The 16,229-nt window shown below is 52.3% G+C and overlaps 2 protein-coding genes across 4 annotated transcripts; one reads left to right on the forward strand and one right to left on the reverse strand.

Moving 5' to 3' along the window:
• Window positions 1-71: 71 nt before the first annotated feature.
• On the reverse strand, window positions 72-5,658 carry LOC125742247 (RNA-binding protein with serine-rich domain 1-like). 2 transcript variants are annotated; one of them, XM_049014089.1, is made up of 8 exons: window positions 5,551-5,658; window positions 4,715-4,864; window positions 2,716-2,904; window positions 2,280-2,382; window positions 1,397-1,550; window positions 901-1,042; window positions 479-580; window positions 72-360 (listed from the first exon to the last, which is right to left on the reverse strand). In XM_049014089.1, coding segments are annotated over exons 1-8 (930 nt in total). In that variant the 5' UTR covers window positions 5,553-5,658; the 3' UTR covers window positions 72-272. The 2 variants fall into 2 exon arrangements, with proteins under 2 accessions (XP_048870046.1, XP_048870047.1); XM_049014090.1 differs by lacking the exon at window positions 72-360 and having other exon boundaries at window positions 389-580.
• Window positions 5,659-5,746: 88 nt separating this feature from the next.
• On the forward strand, window positions 5,747-15,425 carry LOC125742245 (solute carrier family 2, facilitated glucose transporter member 11-like). 2 transcript variants are annotated; one of them, XM_049014085.1, is made up of 3 exons: window positions 5,747-7,925; window positions 13,699-13,828; window positions 14,316-15,425. In XM_049014085.1, the coding sequence occupies exon 1, from the start codon at window positions 6,187-6,189 to the stop codon at window positions 7,651-7,653; it is 1,467 nt and encodes a 488-aa protein (XP_048870042.1). In that variant the 5' UTR covers window positions 5,747-6,186; the 3' UTR covers window positions 7,654-7,925; window positions 13,699-13,828; window positions 14,316-15,425. The 2 variants fall into 2 exon arrangements, with proteins under 2 accessions (XP_048870042.1, XP_048870041.1); XM_049014084.1 differs by lacking the exon at window positions 13,699-13,828 and having other exon boundaries at window positions 5,747-7,944.
• The last annotated feature ends 804 nt before the right edge of the window (window positions 15,426-16,229 follow it).

Here is a 16,229-nt window from a genome sequence, read left to right on the forward strand (position 1 = left end):
AAAAAGGTTTGTGTCACAAAATGCAAAATCAGTGCGGCAGACGTCCTGCAATAAAGCACAGAATCCGCATGCAAGGTTCAGCAAGTTTATTTCAGGACCAAAAGCAACGCAGTTTAACTAAAACTTTTTTTTTCCTTTCATTTTACATGTCTCCGCCCACCTTTATATGTACAATGAATGAGGGATCGGTCCAAAAAAAATGTGACTAAAATTAAGGACCAAAAAATAAAGACAAACAAGCAAACCTACAAAGCTGTCCGTTATAGCGACTTTCACCGAAGGAGCCCGTCTTCCTTTGAGCTTCCCGGAGACGATCCGTGCCGCGTGTCAGACCAGGGCTTACGCTTCTTCCGCTCTTTGCTGCGGAGAGGCGGGGCACGTGATGTGGGGGGGGGACAGCAGAACAGGGAGGTGGGGGAAGGGGGTGCGGGGTAGGCGAGAGGCATGTGGTGGAGGATCACGTTGGCGGGAGCTCTACCGTGAAGAGTTGGAGCTGGAGCGCGAGCGGTGGCGCCGACGGGCGGGAGAGCGGGACCGCGAACGGCGACGCACTGGCGAGCGTCGACGTGGGGACCGGGACCTGGCGAGGGAGGGAGAGGACACTGTGTCTAACACACCGCTGAAGAGACAGACAAATTTAACTACAGTGGCTCATGATGGATAGACTTGGCACCAAGATGATATTGGTTCAAATCCCAGGAAGTTGTTCATATGATTCACACAGTGTAGAGTGAAATTAAGAGGCTATAAGATCCAAACCCAAGCAGCTTAGTAGGTAAAGGGCTGGGCCCCCAACATTATCATTGTTGGTTCAAGTCCCATGTGCCCTGATATGTTTTTAAGAAAGTCATTTAGGCATAGAATTTCAGCACAGAGCTGCAGGAAAGGTATGCAACCGACCTTCTCCTCATGCGCGGTGGGGTCCTGCGCCACATGGGGGGAGGCGGGGGCATTCTGCGTGGGGGAGTTAGCCGCCGGGGAACGGGGCGCACCCTGGGAGCCAGGACAGCAGTGGCTGTGATCTCCTGCCCATCGATCTGACCTGGGGGCAAACAAACATATGCGTGGATCAGCGACAGGCCCAACAGAGGTGGGAAGTTCAGGTCCAGAAGTTAAACAAAATCTGGGTCTGGGTTTGTACTTTCTGGACATGAACTTTCCACCTCTGAGGCCCAGCAAAACGCAGGGAACACTTCTTCTCACCAGGATCTTCTCGTAGCCCGATTCACTTTGGTTTGGAAGAGGGGAGATGACGTATGGACAGGGTCTCCGCACAAACATCCTGGTCACTCAGCACTAGTTCTGATAAGTCCTGACCTGCCTAAGCTCATTAAGCTAGTTAAGGTCCATAAACGACCACAGACGACCACGGCAGCACCCCTCAAGCCCCGCCTACCCCCGTCCATGTGTTTCAAGGCCTTCTCTGCCTCATCCGCCGTCTCAAACTCCACGTAGGCGTAGCCCTTGGACAGGTGCGGGTGCAGCCTGTCAACAGGCATGTCGATCATCTTGATCTTCCCGTAGGTGGAGAAGATCTCCTGGATGTGCTCCTGCAATAGCAAAACATCTCCTATGAGGCGTGCGACGGTCCTCATGTCAGGATGGTGGATTTCAGAGCCCGTTTGCGCTCAGTAATCAGCGTCTGTGTGGCCTTGCACTGTTCTACCTTCTGTTCCCCTTTAAGCCCCCCCCCCCCCGCTCGAATCGTCTGTGCGGTTCCACTTCATATTGCTCCACAGCCCAATCAGCCCCACCCGTTGTCCTGGGGCTTCCTCATCACCATGGTGACGAGGGAGGAGCCCTGCAGGTGCTCAACCCGGAAGGAGTGCATTCCGGCCTGTGCGCCCCGGGCCTCCTCTCACCGCGGGGAGCATAGAACCCGGCTCGCGGGGAGCATAGAACCCGGCTCGCGGGGAACATAGAACCCGGCTCGCGGGGAACATAGAACCCGGCTCGCGGGGAACATAGAACCCGGCTCGCGGGGAACATAGAACCCGGCTCGCGCGGGAGGGTGCGCCTGGCTTTGCCTGTAGCTTGACTAAGGGAGACCCCAGGACCTTAATGTATTTATTAAGTCATACGTGGGGAATGCTAATCTGCTAATCTAGCAGTCTCCAGATGTGACTTAAGACACAACTCTCTGCCACGCCCCCCCTCCCTTTATTTTCCCTCCCAGATCAGACGCCGGGTTCCCCAGTGACGGACAGTCCAGTCGGCCAATGACTGTGAGCCACACTTGGCTGGTCCGGTGGCACGTTTGCTGGGAGGCTGTCCCGCACCTTGATGACGTTCCTGGTGAGGCGGCCCAGATGCACCTTGGTGGGCCTGGGGCTGGGGCTTCTCCTCCGGCGCTCCTTGTCGTCCTTCTTCAGGGACTTGGACCTGGATGATGGCGTGGATGAAAGTGTCAATCCAGTACAACTCTTCCCACAGAGAGAGCCAATCCAGTTCTTTCCCATCAGTCATCATGTAATGACACCAAAATATCTTATCCCCCCCCCAATTTCATAGAAATCTGGCCATACTTTTTTTTACATTTGTATGTGAGCAATTAAAACCTCAGGGGACCCCCAGCAGGGGGTCCCTATAATCCCAAACTACCACCACCACACAGGCAGAGGGCGCTGTGCATCTGAAGCGAGCCTCGCCAGGTTACCACGGCGCTGTACTGCTCCTCTCCTAATATGTCAGCCCCCGAACCAATTCAACACATACTTGGACCGAGAGCGGCGGCGGTTGTCGTGGCGATGTCGGCTGGGGCTGGGTGACCCCGAGGAGCTGGAGGAGCTGGAGGAGCGGGAGCTGGAGGAACCGGAACGGCTGGATGCCGAGGAGGAGCTGGAGCCACTGGAGGAGCCCGAGCTGGAGCCCGAGCTGCTGCTGGAGCTAGAACTGGAGCGGGACCTGAGGAGGACATGGGACAGCCAGAGCCGTCACTCAGGGTCCTGCCCTCCCACGCCCCCTGGTGGCAGCGACTGGAAATGCTCTGCCTGGGCTTGAGTCTGAGGTTCTGGGAGCTGCCCAATCAGTAGCTGAAGGACCTGAACTACACACCAGAAACTAAACCAGATCCTTAACTAGAAGGCTACCTGCTAGTTGCCAGCATTCCTTAAAAATATCTTATTTTGCAACATATATCCAGCTCCTTAACGCCACAAGGCACGTATGTCTCCCACAATGCTCAGAGCTGGAGTTACGCAAGAAAAATCTGACCTATTAAACCTTCTCAGACAGATAAGCAAAACTGGGGGGGGGCGGGGGGGGAAGCTACCCTGTTGCAGTGTCTTGGTTAAATCTTGACCGAGCGGAACGTTTCAAGTGCACTGACAGTGGGGGACCGGTTCGCAACGGGAAAGTCCATTCAGAAGAAAACGGGGGTGTCCACAAAAGCGGACATTTTCAAGCTGCGACGACGAGCACTAAAAATAACGGCAGTAAATGGGCGTCTCGCATCGTGCTGCCCTGACAGGTGGATGCTGTCCTCTGCGACAAAGACACACGCCGCACTCACAGATGGTCTGGGCCGCTACTCTGCGGTCAGCCTGCCCTCTCCTCTGCTGGTGGGGGGAGGGGGTTGGTTTTGGAGACTTCCATCTCCACTGCTTCAGGGTTCTCCATGTAACACACCCTCAGTCCTTTCCCTCACACTGGAACCTCGGTCTCCACCTACCACTGTAAAGTACAACTGGTTCTGAGATCCCACGTAAAAACAGGTGTGAAAGTTTCCATGGTAACTTTGCCACTAATGAGACCCTGCAGGTGTCTCCAGAAAAAGTCAACCGGCTCTGTTGCCAAGGATTCGTGTAGAAAACAAGTGGGAAAAATCACTGCTTGCTTCAGAGGTGCAGACCTTCATGAGCATGCAGTCATGGGAGGTGTGGGTACCCCCCCCTTCTTAGTTTCCTGGTTGGCAGATCCCCATCTGGTGCTGCAAACGCCCTCTTCTGGAGGCAGACGGTGCTGCGCTAATTATAACACAAACGCTGTCCTTGCACGCAGACCACTCTTATCAAAAGCCTTGCGCTTTAAATTACTCAGAGACTATCTGCAGACGAGCATACTAATAATCACAATGATTCCCAAATGACACTAACTACAACAAACCACGGTAATCACACTAATCCCTAAATGAAATTAATGCCATTCATCACGATCACTGCAATAACAAAAAAAAGGCATTGAAAGGTCCAGAAGGGGTTCACCTGCTAATGCACGTTCAAGCTCCCGGAGAAGCTCCTCAGCCAACCCAACCCTACCAGACCTTCTTAGGAACGTAGATACATGACAGCTTGGAATCATGTTGAGTTAAACAAGAGCCAAATGTGATGCAGTGATTTCAGGATTTCCGTGCCTGTTAAGTAAATACATTTTCACTCTTTGTCTGAAGGATCAGAAACAGTGATTTTTCCCCCTAAATTTCCTTCTGATTTGGGCCAGACTAAGCAAAAATCACGATACCATGAAGGCAAAAACATGTCCAAGGAAATTCTGTATTAAGCAAATTAATTTAAGCATTCCAGTGACACACTCCGTCAAATATATGCCACTTAGTACTGCTCGGTGTAGACATTTAAAACTGGACTCACAAGCACGTAAATTTTTATATTACACTGTCCTGTACCTGTATTGCGTTGCTGGGAATAATAATTTAAAATGTTACTCAAGCTGAATACGGGGCACTTAAAGAAGAGCGACCTTCTCGCTGCTGCCATACCTGCTGCTGCCCGTAGAGGCGCTGCGGCGCTTGCGGCCCTTCTCCCGGCTTCTCTCTTTGTCCGCACCCTCCTTGGTGCCCGTCTTGTCCTTTCCCCGATCTTTCGCCTTGTCCTCGGAGCGATCCTTCCTCTTTGTGGGGGAAGGCGCCCTGAAACGGATGCAAGATGCATATGAAGCCTTTGGCCACAAGTAATGCGACTGTGAAACACCCCCCAGCCCCTTCACCCATCCCATCGAGCATCCGTCATCTAGGTTATGTTTGAGTACATGAATGAGTTTATGTGCATCAAGCTTTTAAAACTTTAGTTTAGAAACCCAAACACAGCAGCATTTCATGCAAATACATCACGCAACTGCTATTGTGAAAAACTTTTATTTTGTAAATACTCGTTGCATTGCTCAATATACCATACACATACTGTTAGGACACAGGAGCAACACCATATACGCAGTTACTTAGACTACGAAGTAGGTTAGGCTACGTGTCCTATATACACCAACAAGCTTTATAATGTATGCTATATCACATTTGTAGCTTGTGTCCAAAGCTGGCGCAGGTGACCTATGCGCCTTAGGTAACACGGCGGCCGCGAATGTGTATTTGAATTTGCTTGAAATCATATCTTTTAATTGTGCGTAATCCTATTTTCCAATCGTTCTGCACAAGCTAGGTGCTTCAAATTTTCCGCGGAAAGCAACCCGATCGGCGAAACCATTTAAAGTGATATCGATGTATGCCAAGTCACCGTTTCATAAAACGCACAGTTTTTCCCATGTTTTGCAATTAAACCGCACTTTGAGTAGGGATTTTCGCAGATTGCACGGCAAACTTACATTTTGGCCGATTATGTTAGAGGCCTCCCTTAATGTCGCGGATTGATGACGCAAGGGGAACGTCGCGTCGGCGATGACGCAATGGCACGCCGCCCTTTGCTGTCACACGGTGGGGCAGGTGTTCCGGGGTCTGCGTCCTGAGGGTGGGAGAAAAACAGAAAAGTCGCCGATTTCTCTCTACACCTCAGGTGACCACCTCGCTAAGTATGCTGCTAAAGGAAGCGTTTGATTTATTTCTGTGGATAATATGAAGTCTCACTATATAAAGCGGCAGGGCTCTTCATGCATTAAAGATGCCGGTTAGGTAGCATCTTGACCGCTTGATTCATGATCATTTTTGATCTTACGACAACATGGGGGGAGGGGGGCATGTCAATATGACACAGTGAAGCAAAAACTTATTTTCGTTCTGTATTTATATGTATGATGTTGCTGCTAAATTCAGACGGTATCTGCAGTTTTTGGTGCCCTTCACCCTGCAGTTTCTCATTTTCTGGACATCTGTACGGACTAATCAGACGGAATAAAACTACGCTGTAAAGTACCTACTGCAGTCCGATGGCTAAACAGATGAGTCATGCTGGAAGCTAGATGAATAGATCCACTTAACGTGTGCTGCATAAGCCACAAGCCATCATGGTCGAGGAGGAGGAGAAGGGTCACACCAGGACTCTGGTCCTGATGGTTTGCTCAGCTGCGATCGGCGGTACCCTGCAGTATGGCTACAACATCGCCATCATCAACGCACCCACGGCGTTCATCCAGAGGTTCATCAATGAGACGTGCCGGGAACGCTGGGATGTGCAGCTTGACTTCTACCAGGTGACGCTCGTGTGGACCCTGGTGGTGTCCGCATTCTCACTCGGCGGCCTGACAGGGGCCCTTGCAGGGGGTCCCATGGCCGTATTCCTGGGCAGGAAGCGGGCCCTGCTGGCAAACAATATCTTCCTACTCGCCAGCGCCGCCCTGGTGCTCAGCTGTCAGGCTGCTGGCTCCTTCGAGATGCTCATCCTGGCTCGTTTCCTGGTGGGCGTCAACTCGGGCGTCAGCATGAGCGTGCAGCCCATGTACTTCAGTGAGAGCGCCCCCATGAGGCTGCGCGGGGTTGTGTCGCTGTCCTCGGCTGTCTTCACTGCACTGGGCGTGGTTCTGGGCCAGGTGGTGGGTCTCACTGACGTGCTGGGCTCTGAGCCCCAGTGGTCGTACCTTTTGGCCAGCAATGCCGTCCCTGGTCTGCTGCAGCTGCTGACGCTGCCCTGGTTCCCCGAAAGCCCGCGGTACTTGCTGATCGACCGCGGCGACCGCGAAGCCTGTGTGCTGGCCTTGCGGCGGCTCCGTGGGAGGCCCGTCCAGGACAGCGAGCTGGAGGAGATGCTGCAGGAGCAGGCGATGGCCGGGGAGGAGGCGAGGGCCCTGCGGCCCTGCGAGCTGCTCTCGCACCGCGGCCTGCGCCGACAGCTGTTCTCCGTCATGACCACCAGCAGCGCCATACAGCTTTGCGGCAACGACTGCATCTACTTCTACGCCTTCTACGTGTTCCAGGAGGTGGGTGTGGCCAACAGCCGCATCCAATACGCGACCATCGGCACGGGCGCTTGTGAGCTGCTCTCCTCGATTGCTAGCAGCCTGCTGATCGAGAGGCTGGGACGGCGCCCCCTGCTGGTGGGAGGCTACGCCTTCATGGCCGGCTGGGCTGCTGTCTTCACCCTAGCCCTGACGCTCCAGGGCACTGTGCCCGGGATGCCCTACTTGAGCATGGCCTGCGTCTTTGCCTACATCCTCAGCTTTGGCATGGGTCCGGCAGGGGTGACTATGATCTTGCCCGCTGAGGTCTTCGGCCAGACGGCCCGGCCGTCGGCCTACATGATCTCCGGCGCCCTCATGTGGCTCAACCTGTTCCTGGTGAGCATGATCTTCCCCTTCCTGGTGAGCGGATTGGGCTCGTTTTGCTTCGTCCCCTTCGGTACCATCTGCCTGCTATCCTCGCTGTATGTGGCTGCCATGCTGCCCGAGACCAAGGGGAAAAGCCTGCGTGAGATCACAGACGAGTTCGACAAGCTCAATCTCAGGTCCGGGAGGGAAGCTGCCTCCTCTCAGGAATAAACACGGCAGGGAAATATCCTCCAGATTCTCAGGCCAGTAATCAAAACTCTCTCCAGACTGCTAATATATGTTTTACCAGCAGAGGGAGCCGCTCAGACAATCGTCTGAGGTGCATGATCATGAATGCAAAGCTCTTATCAATGCAACTCCAGATATTTATTCTCAATATTTGCGCCCTCTAGTGGACGGGAGTCCTGGGTGCACCCTGCCTTGTGCCCTGTGCTTCCCTGGGCTTCCTGACCCTGTGGTGGACCCTACCTCAGCTCTCAATGGTACGGGACATTTCGCAAGGTGTGTTGATATACCTTCACAAATGTTCCTTTATCCTCTTTCTTCCACATATACCTCCCCATTTAAAGTCATGTGTTGGAGCTCCAAGTTGACTTGAGAAATGTGTATTATATTAACGTGGCTTGTTGCAATATTATGAGGTAATAGATAAGAGTAAGTGTGCTCATATAATTGAATGTAGGTGTATTTCTTAATCTCTTTTTGCTATGGAGGTTTGAACAGCATTGTTCACGAGTGAGGGAAGGTTGGAGCGGGAGATCGACAGGCGGATCAGTGCGGCGTCAGCAGTCATGTGGGCGCTGCATCGGTCTGTCATGGTGAAGAGAGAGCTGAGCCAAAAGGCGAAGCTCTCGATTTACCAGTCGATCTACGTTCCTACCCTCAGTTATGGTCATGAGCTATGGGTAGTGACCGAAAGAACGAGATCGCGGGTACAAGCGGCTGAAATGAGTTTCCTCCACAGGGTGGCTGGGCTCTCCCTTAGAGATAGGGTGAGGAGCTCAGTCATTCGGGAGGGACTCAGAGTAGAGCCGCTGCTCCTCCACATTGAGAGGAGCCAGATGTGGTGGCTCAGGCATCTGGTCAGGATGCCTCCCTGGTGAGGTGTTCCGGGCATGTCCCACTGGGAGGAGACCCCGGGGAAGACCCAGGACATGCTGGAGAGACTATGTCTCCCGGCTGGCCTGGGAACGCCTCGGGATCCCCCCAGAGGAGCTGGATGAAGTGGCCGGGGAGAGGGAAGTCTGGGCCTCCCTGCTGAGACTGCTGCCCCCGCGACCCGACTTCGGATTAAGCGGAAGATGATGGATGGATGGATGGATGGATTGAACTGCTGTCTGTAGGAATTCCTACGGTGTCCTTCCTGCGGTGTCTGTAAAACGTAGCATGATTTTTATGATCGCAGTCAAACCAAAGTTTGCTCGGTTATTAAGTGTGTACTTGTGCAAAGATTGTACTCGGCATGGTGTTTAACGCTGATGATGTCATGGAGTATTTAGGCCTGTACCCTGATTTATCCTGGGGGGGTGTCATTAGCACTGGGAAGAAGCTTGACTTTATAACATTTATGAAATCATGAAATGAATGAGCGGCCACAATTGTGAAACATATCTTTGTTTTTTACTTGATAAGAACATTCTCGCAGAAATATGTGCATATGGGCTTTAAAACAACGACAGACGGACACCTCCTTCCTGTGCACGGTGAGATTCATATGCAGACATTTCCTTTCAGATTATGGTGCTGTTTTGTACGCAGGTTTAATTTTAAGAAGGTAGCCGTTTGCTTTTTTGTGATCTTGTCCGACGTTGCTGACATTGACTGTCACTCGCCCGAGCGAGCCAGTGCCGCATGAACGAGAACCCAAATAAAAGTTCTGAATGCGGAATGAACGTGTTGTTTGAGCTCTGGCCGACTACGTCAGGAACTCCAGTCCTGGTGTGACTTTGCTGAAAATCAGCATGAAAATAAAACTCAGTAGATGGAGCTCCGAGGGCTCTGACGTGTGTGATGGTGAATCCCTCACCTGATAATTAAATCACTACAGGTGGGTCCAGACTGAGAAAATCGGAGCTATTGGCCTGCATCTCTACTTAAAACCTGCCTTGCCCCTATTGCGTGTTACTGGTGGCAGGTGGCCAGACTGCTAGTTCCCCCCTCCTGGGTGGTGAGTTTGAATCCTGCCTCAAGCTGTGTGTCTGCGTTGCTCCCCTTCCCTCCCCCAGTCTAATTTCCTCCAGGTCAGCCTGCCCCAGGTGGTGAATGCATGACTTAATGGTACATTTATATAACGCTTTTCAAGACACCCACTGAGGAGCCACTTCAACCACCACCACCTCTGTGTAGCCCCCACTAGATGATGCTCACCACACAGTAGCTATGGTGGTGAAGGGGCAGGAGAGAATCGTACCAGTTAGGTACAGGAGATGGTTAGGAAGCCAGATGTGACAGGGCCACAGTGCGTCATTTCAGCCGGGACAAAAGGGTGTCACTGCAACCCTATCGAAAGATGCCCAGGGATCTTTAATTACCTCAGAGTGTCAGGTTTTATGTCTCATCCGAAGGGCAGCACCATTTTTATAGCACAGTGTCCCTGTCACTGCACTGGGGCATTGGGATCCATAGAGACCACAGGAAGGGCTCCCCTGCTGGCCACGTCACTGCACTGGGGCACTGGAATCCACACAGAACACAGGATGGGCTCCCCTGCTGGCCACAGTGTCCCCGTCACTGCACTGGGGCATTGGGATCCACACAGACCACAGGATGGGCTCCCCTGCTGGCCACAGTGTCCCCGTCACTGCACTGGGGCATTGGGATCCACACAGACCACAGGATGGGCTCCCCTGCTGGCCACAGTGTCCCCGTTACTGCACTGGGGCATTGGGATCCACACAGACCACAGGAAGGGCTCCCCTGCTGGCCACATCACTGCACTGGGGCACTGGAATCCACACAGAACACAGGATGGGCTCCCCTGCTGGCCACAGTGTCCCCGTCACTGCACTGGGGCATTGGGATCCACACAGACCACAGGATGGGCTCCCCTGCTGGCCACAGTGTCCCCGTCACTGCACTGGGGCATTGGGATCCACACGGACCACAGGACGGGCTCCCCTGCTGGCCACAGTGTCCCCGTCACTGCACTGGGGCACTGGGGCATTGGGATCCACACAGACCACAGGATGGGCTCCCCTGCTGGCCACAGTGTCCCTGTCACTGCACTGGGGCATTGGGATCCACACAGACCACAGGATGGGCTCCCCTGCTGGCCACAGTGTCCCTGTCACTGCACTGGGGCATTGGGATCCACACAGACCACAGGATGGGCTCCCCTGCTGGCCACAGTGTCCCTGTCACTGCACTGGGGCATTGGAATCCACACAGACCACAGGATGGGCTCCCCTGCTGGCCACAGTGTCCCTGTCACTGCACTGGGGCATTGGGATCCACACAGACCACAAGATGGGCTCTCCTGCTGGCCACAGTGTCCCCGTCACTGCACTGGGGCATTGGGATCCACACAGACCACAGGATGGGCTCCCCTGCTGGCCACAGTGTCCCCGTCACTGCACTGGGGCATTGGGATCCACACAGACCACAGGAAGGGCTCCCCTCTTGGCCACAGTGTCCCCGTCACTGCACTGGGGCATTGGGATCCACACAGACCACAGGATGGGCTCCCCTCTTGGCCACAGTGTCCCCGTCACTGCACTGGGGCATTGGGATCCACACAGACCACAGGATGGGCTCCCCTGCTGGCCACAGTGTCCCCGTCACTGCACTGGGGCATTGGGATCCACACAGACCACAGGATGGGCTCCCCTGCTGGCCACAGTGTCCCCGTCACTGCACTGGGGCATTGGGATCCACACAGACCACAGGATGGGCTCCCCTGCTGGCCACAGTGTCCCCGTCACTGCACTGGGGCATTGGGATCCACACAGACCACAGGATGGGCTCCCCTGCTGGCCACACTAACACCTCGTCCAGCAGCTGCCCAGCTTTAATAGCTGGTCTCTAGCCAGGCCCAAACCTGTTTAGCTTCAGATGGATTAGCTAGTCTGAACTGCAGGTGGCATGGATGCTGACAATAAGATAACCTGCTGGAATAGCTCAGCAAGCCTCCATTTCTCTTTGCTTATTTCTTTTTATGGGGTTAGGTATTGAGGAGCAAGCAGTTGAATCGTGACCGCCTGCCTCTCCTCCCACCAGCAGGGGGTGCCGCCCCAGCCTCTTGATCAGCAAACTGCAAGCGATTGAGGTTTCCCCCCCAACCCACAAAACTTGAAAGAGAACCTGAAAGAATCTGGTGTACCTGGAGAAATGCTATATTTATTGTTTATAAAAGAAGACCTATATTCCGACAGAATCCTCATGGTAAGCGATGTCTAAGGGGACCACCAGGTGGCGAAGTGGTTAAGGAGCTCAGGTTGTGGTTGGCGGTTTACAGTTTCAGCATAGACAGGATAAAGCTGTGAGGTCTGTGAATGGCTTTGTGTGAATGTATAAAAATGAAAGCATTTCTTTGGCAGATAAGGGAGAATGACAGGCATAGGATAGGGGTAGCTGGGGAGTCATAACCAGGGTAATCTGCTTACACTGCCACCCACAGACTCAATGGCTTCCCTCCCACACACCCTTTTTTTCTGAGAAGTTCAGAGGCTCTGAATCAGGATTATGACTTTTTCCACTTAATTGCTGCCAATGATAATTTCACAACACACTGACATTGGGGCACCCCCGCATAGACTCTCAGTGGTACAATCCAGCAAACTACCCTGGAGCATGGCAGTGATCCAGTCCATTGGGTTCACTGCATCAAGGTGACACTGCCAGCCTCCTCCATGGCACGGGTGTTGTGTGTGCCATGGTCATGTGACTCTGGTGTTACACCTGGCCACCTGGACGTTGTGCTCGCCTGGAGTGCCCAGGTTTACACACACACACACACACTGATTGCTAACAGTGGGTCAGACTGACAGATGAAGATGAGATTTTGATGTATTCTGTCTTGGTGACCCTCCTTTTTGCATCCAGTGCCCGTCGCCTCATTCCACTGGCTGCCTCATTATCTCCAGTTACCTCTGATGGGCATATTAAGCAGGACCGTTATCATCAGGCTGCCTGATGTGAGCAGGAGCTACAAGCCGCCAGGCTGAGAAAGAAACTTGTTTAGCCGCCATTTTCTCGGGTAGTGAAGGTCCCTCTCAGCAGACATACACTGTCAGGCATGAAGAGCAGGCATATTGTCATGTATGTCAGGCATATTGGAGAGTTTTACCTACCTACCGCTTTTCATGTGAAGTTATGTATCTGCTTCATTAAATTCGAGAGAGAGACGTAATTTCATCTCTTATGAATTTCTGAAGGGTGCGACCTCTGGGATCCAGCCCACCGCCCGCCCCTCATGGTCTGCCTTGGTTATTTTTAGACCTGCCTGCTTACATTTAAACGACCAGTGCCTGGCACTGATGCCAGAAAGACTCTCACACTCGCCTCAGGGTCACGCACCTATGAATTTATGGATTATGGTATAGTGGGGTGCCATGCCACAGTCACCCCATCTGGGTGAGGGTGCCCACTGAGCCAGCCAGCCAGGGTAACAGACACGGGGATGTGCCTGCAACACAAGTCCGGGGAGGGCGGGTGTGTAGCCGCTGACAGTGTGAGATGCTGCAATCATTTTTGACTGGGAAATTTTTGAGTCTCTTTTGGGGAGTAGTGCAGTGCTGGAGCTGTGCATTCCCCTATCTGGGGTCGATTAGCTAAGTCTGTTTGGGAGCAGTCCAGTGCTGAGCCTGACCAGTAACATGTTTACATTGCAGCCTTTGTCTTGATGTCCTACACACACACACAGACTCATTTCTATGGGCCTAACTCTAATCCCAACATGACGACCTTAACCCCCACCCAGCCCTAACTTTAACCATTAGCAACCAAGCAAAATACAAGGCTTTTGGCAGTTTTAGTATTTTGATTGCAGACACAGATTTTTATAAAATTGAGTTTCCCCTTGTGGGGGCCGAAAAAAAAAATGGTCCCCACAACGTTAAATTAACAGGATGTTATCAACAAACAAATATAACCCATACATAACCCAGACACACACACCGTCCTGCGACTTCACCCCAGGAAAATATTTTGGGCTGTAGTTTAGATACCCATGACAGATTCTTTTTAATATCGTTTTGTTTTCTTAATGAAGACATTTGCTTTCGAATGCAACAGTCTCTCCTCAATTTCTCGCTACAGCTCCCTGAAGAGCCGCACGTAGGGACCGGGGGCCCGTCGGCGGGTAAAACATGAGGAGGAACTCCACATGACTGAAGGGATGGCGTGCTGGGGGCGCGGAATGAGAAAAGACCCGTCACGCAGCATTTACGTGAGACGCAAGCGAATGAAAAAGGGGAGTAATACACGGGGGGGGCGGGGGGGGTGATGCTGAGTGTGACTCTACTCGCCTGAGGAGGGAAGCAGAGATAAGGAGCCATTATTGTGTCAAAATACAATAATGTGTATGGATAAGATGGGATGATTACTGAGTGAGAGATAACTGTAAATAAAGGTTGGGAGGTGGGGGGGGGGGGGGGGCGGATGATATCAGTTTCTGGCTACCAGTCTACTGCTGTTTCTGCTCCATCACCGGCATCATTCTCTCCATGCGTTTTTGTGGTGCCCCTAAGGTCACTGCATTAATTATTAAATGAACATGTCTTTATTTAGGAGAATTTTTTAGGACTCATTCACTCATTTTAGGACTCATATATAAGGGGGGGTGACTTTTTAAGTGGGGTCCCAAAAACAGCAAACCCTCCCCTGTCTGCCACTAACGGAGAGGAGATACTTTGTGGTTTGTCTGCTCCCATCAGGCCAAGGAGCATCTGGAGCCGGTGACTCCAGTGGACGGCCTGCTGCGGACGGCCTGCTGCGGACGGCCTGCTGCGGACGGCCCGCTGCGGACGGCCTGATGAGGACGGCCTGATGAGGACGGCCTGCTGCGGACGGCCTGATGCGGACGGCCTGATGCGGACGGCCTGCTGCGGACGGCCTGATGAGGACGGCTGTGCCAGTCGGCAGCTTCACCTGGTATCAGCACATTGCCATCCCCGGGGGCTGTGACCTCACCTTCAGCCTGTCTATGCTGCACATTCAGTTTGATTCGTCTAAATCCCATTTCACGTGTAACAAGCGCATGACGTCACACAGAGTGTGGTGGACAGTATAAGCAAAATCTCAGTGACAGTGTGTTCCTTAGACGGCAATCCACACAGCGTGACCAAACAAACAAACAAATCCTCCCTGAGGATTTCCCATGAATCTTCTGGAAGGTTCAAATAACAAATAAACGTTGAAACGGTCATTATGTGGAGCTATCAGCCCACCACCATCTGTGATGCGCGCAGAAAAGTCAACAGCTAATGTGTGGATTTGCTGGACCACAGCGAGCATCCACTGCTGTGGGATCCTTTTCGAGGCCGACTGCCGAGGAGCCGCGGCGGTGATGAGCAAGCAAGCAGAGCCGAGGGTCACCTGCTGACGCCGGGCAGAGACAGGAGCACATCCCTGCATTGGTGGGCTGTCCAGGATTTTACATTTATTTAGCAGACCCTTTCATCCTATTAGATGTACAACCGAAAATGTACGTTCTGCCACACTCTGTAGCAATTGGGGTTAAGGATCTTATTTAGGGGGTCTTACAGTGAAACTACTCAGGGATTTGAGCCGGCAACCTTCTGATCACAAGCACAGTACCCAAAGTCAATGAACCCTAAGTTATGTTTTTCGTTTTCATTGTGTTATTGATAGAGTATATGCTTCTTCTTTGCACCAGGTACCATACTGTTGGTACTTGTACCTGACTGAAAATTAATAGAAAAGGAGTGTATGGAATTTTTAGTACCAAATGTTTGGTCCCTGGTGAAATGGAAAAGTACCAAAAGAGGACAGTAGATGGTTGGATGGATGGATGGATGGATGGATGGATGGATGGATGGATGGATGGATGGATGGATGGATGGATGGATGGATGATTATCATTTTAAAATTCTTTCATGAATCACTGTAATCCATTTAGGGACAAAATTGCTTGTCAGCTTTGCCAAATAAAATCTGATCGATTGATGAATTGCACTCTGGGCAGCGAGATGCTGTCTATTCAAAGCCTCCACAGAAGTTCACTGAGCAGCTATCAACGGGGGGGTGATAATGTGCAGATCTGGGAGACACCCCCGCTGACGGCTGTCAGTCATTAGTCTGTCTGGTTCTGATGTGTCATTTGGTGTCATTTACTCTGTACTGGGCTTTGTGTGCATGTGAGCCGTAGGTGAGCTGGCAGGATCAAGGTAGCGCTTAATGTAATGGCCCCACTAATCGCTGAATTTGTGGATAATAAGCTTGCAGCCTTGTTAAACCTGCTTGTGGTTTTCCTAAGAAAATGAATGAATGTATCATGCATGGCTCTGTCCACCAGGGGGAGCTGTCATCTGCCATGAAAACTGGACTGGACTGAGAGAAACGCTTCAAGCTGTCCAGGGCTTGTCCATACGAAGAGGACAGCATCACTCCTGCAACCGAGAAAATAATTGAAAAAACGTGCAAAAGCATAAAGATTTACGGGGGGGTCGGGTGGGCGTCACATGGGACTGACAGGTATAGTCTGTACATGACAGTGACTATAAAACAACACAGACAAAGGAAAACAACAAAGGGAAGCAAGGAAGAGGGGGATGGGTAGGGATGGTAAATGAGGGGAAGTGAGCTCTTCAAATCCGAGAGCGCAACTG

This window comes from Brienomyrus brachyistius, chromosome 5, assembly GCF_023856365.1.
Source record: "Brienomyrus brachyistius isolate T26 chromosome 5, BBRACH_0.4, whole genome shotgun sequence".
In the NCBI taxonomy this organism is placed as follows: domain Eukaryota; kingdom Metazoa; phylum Chordata; class Actinopteri; order Osteoglossiformes; family Mormyridae; genus Brienomyrus; species Brienomyrus brachyistius.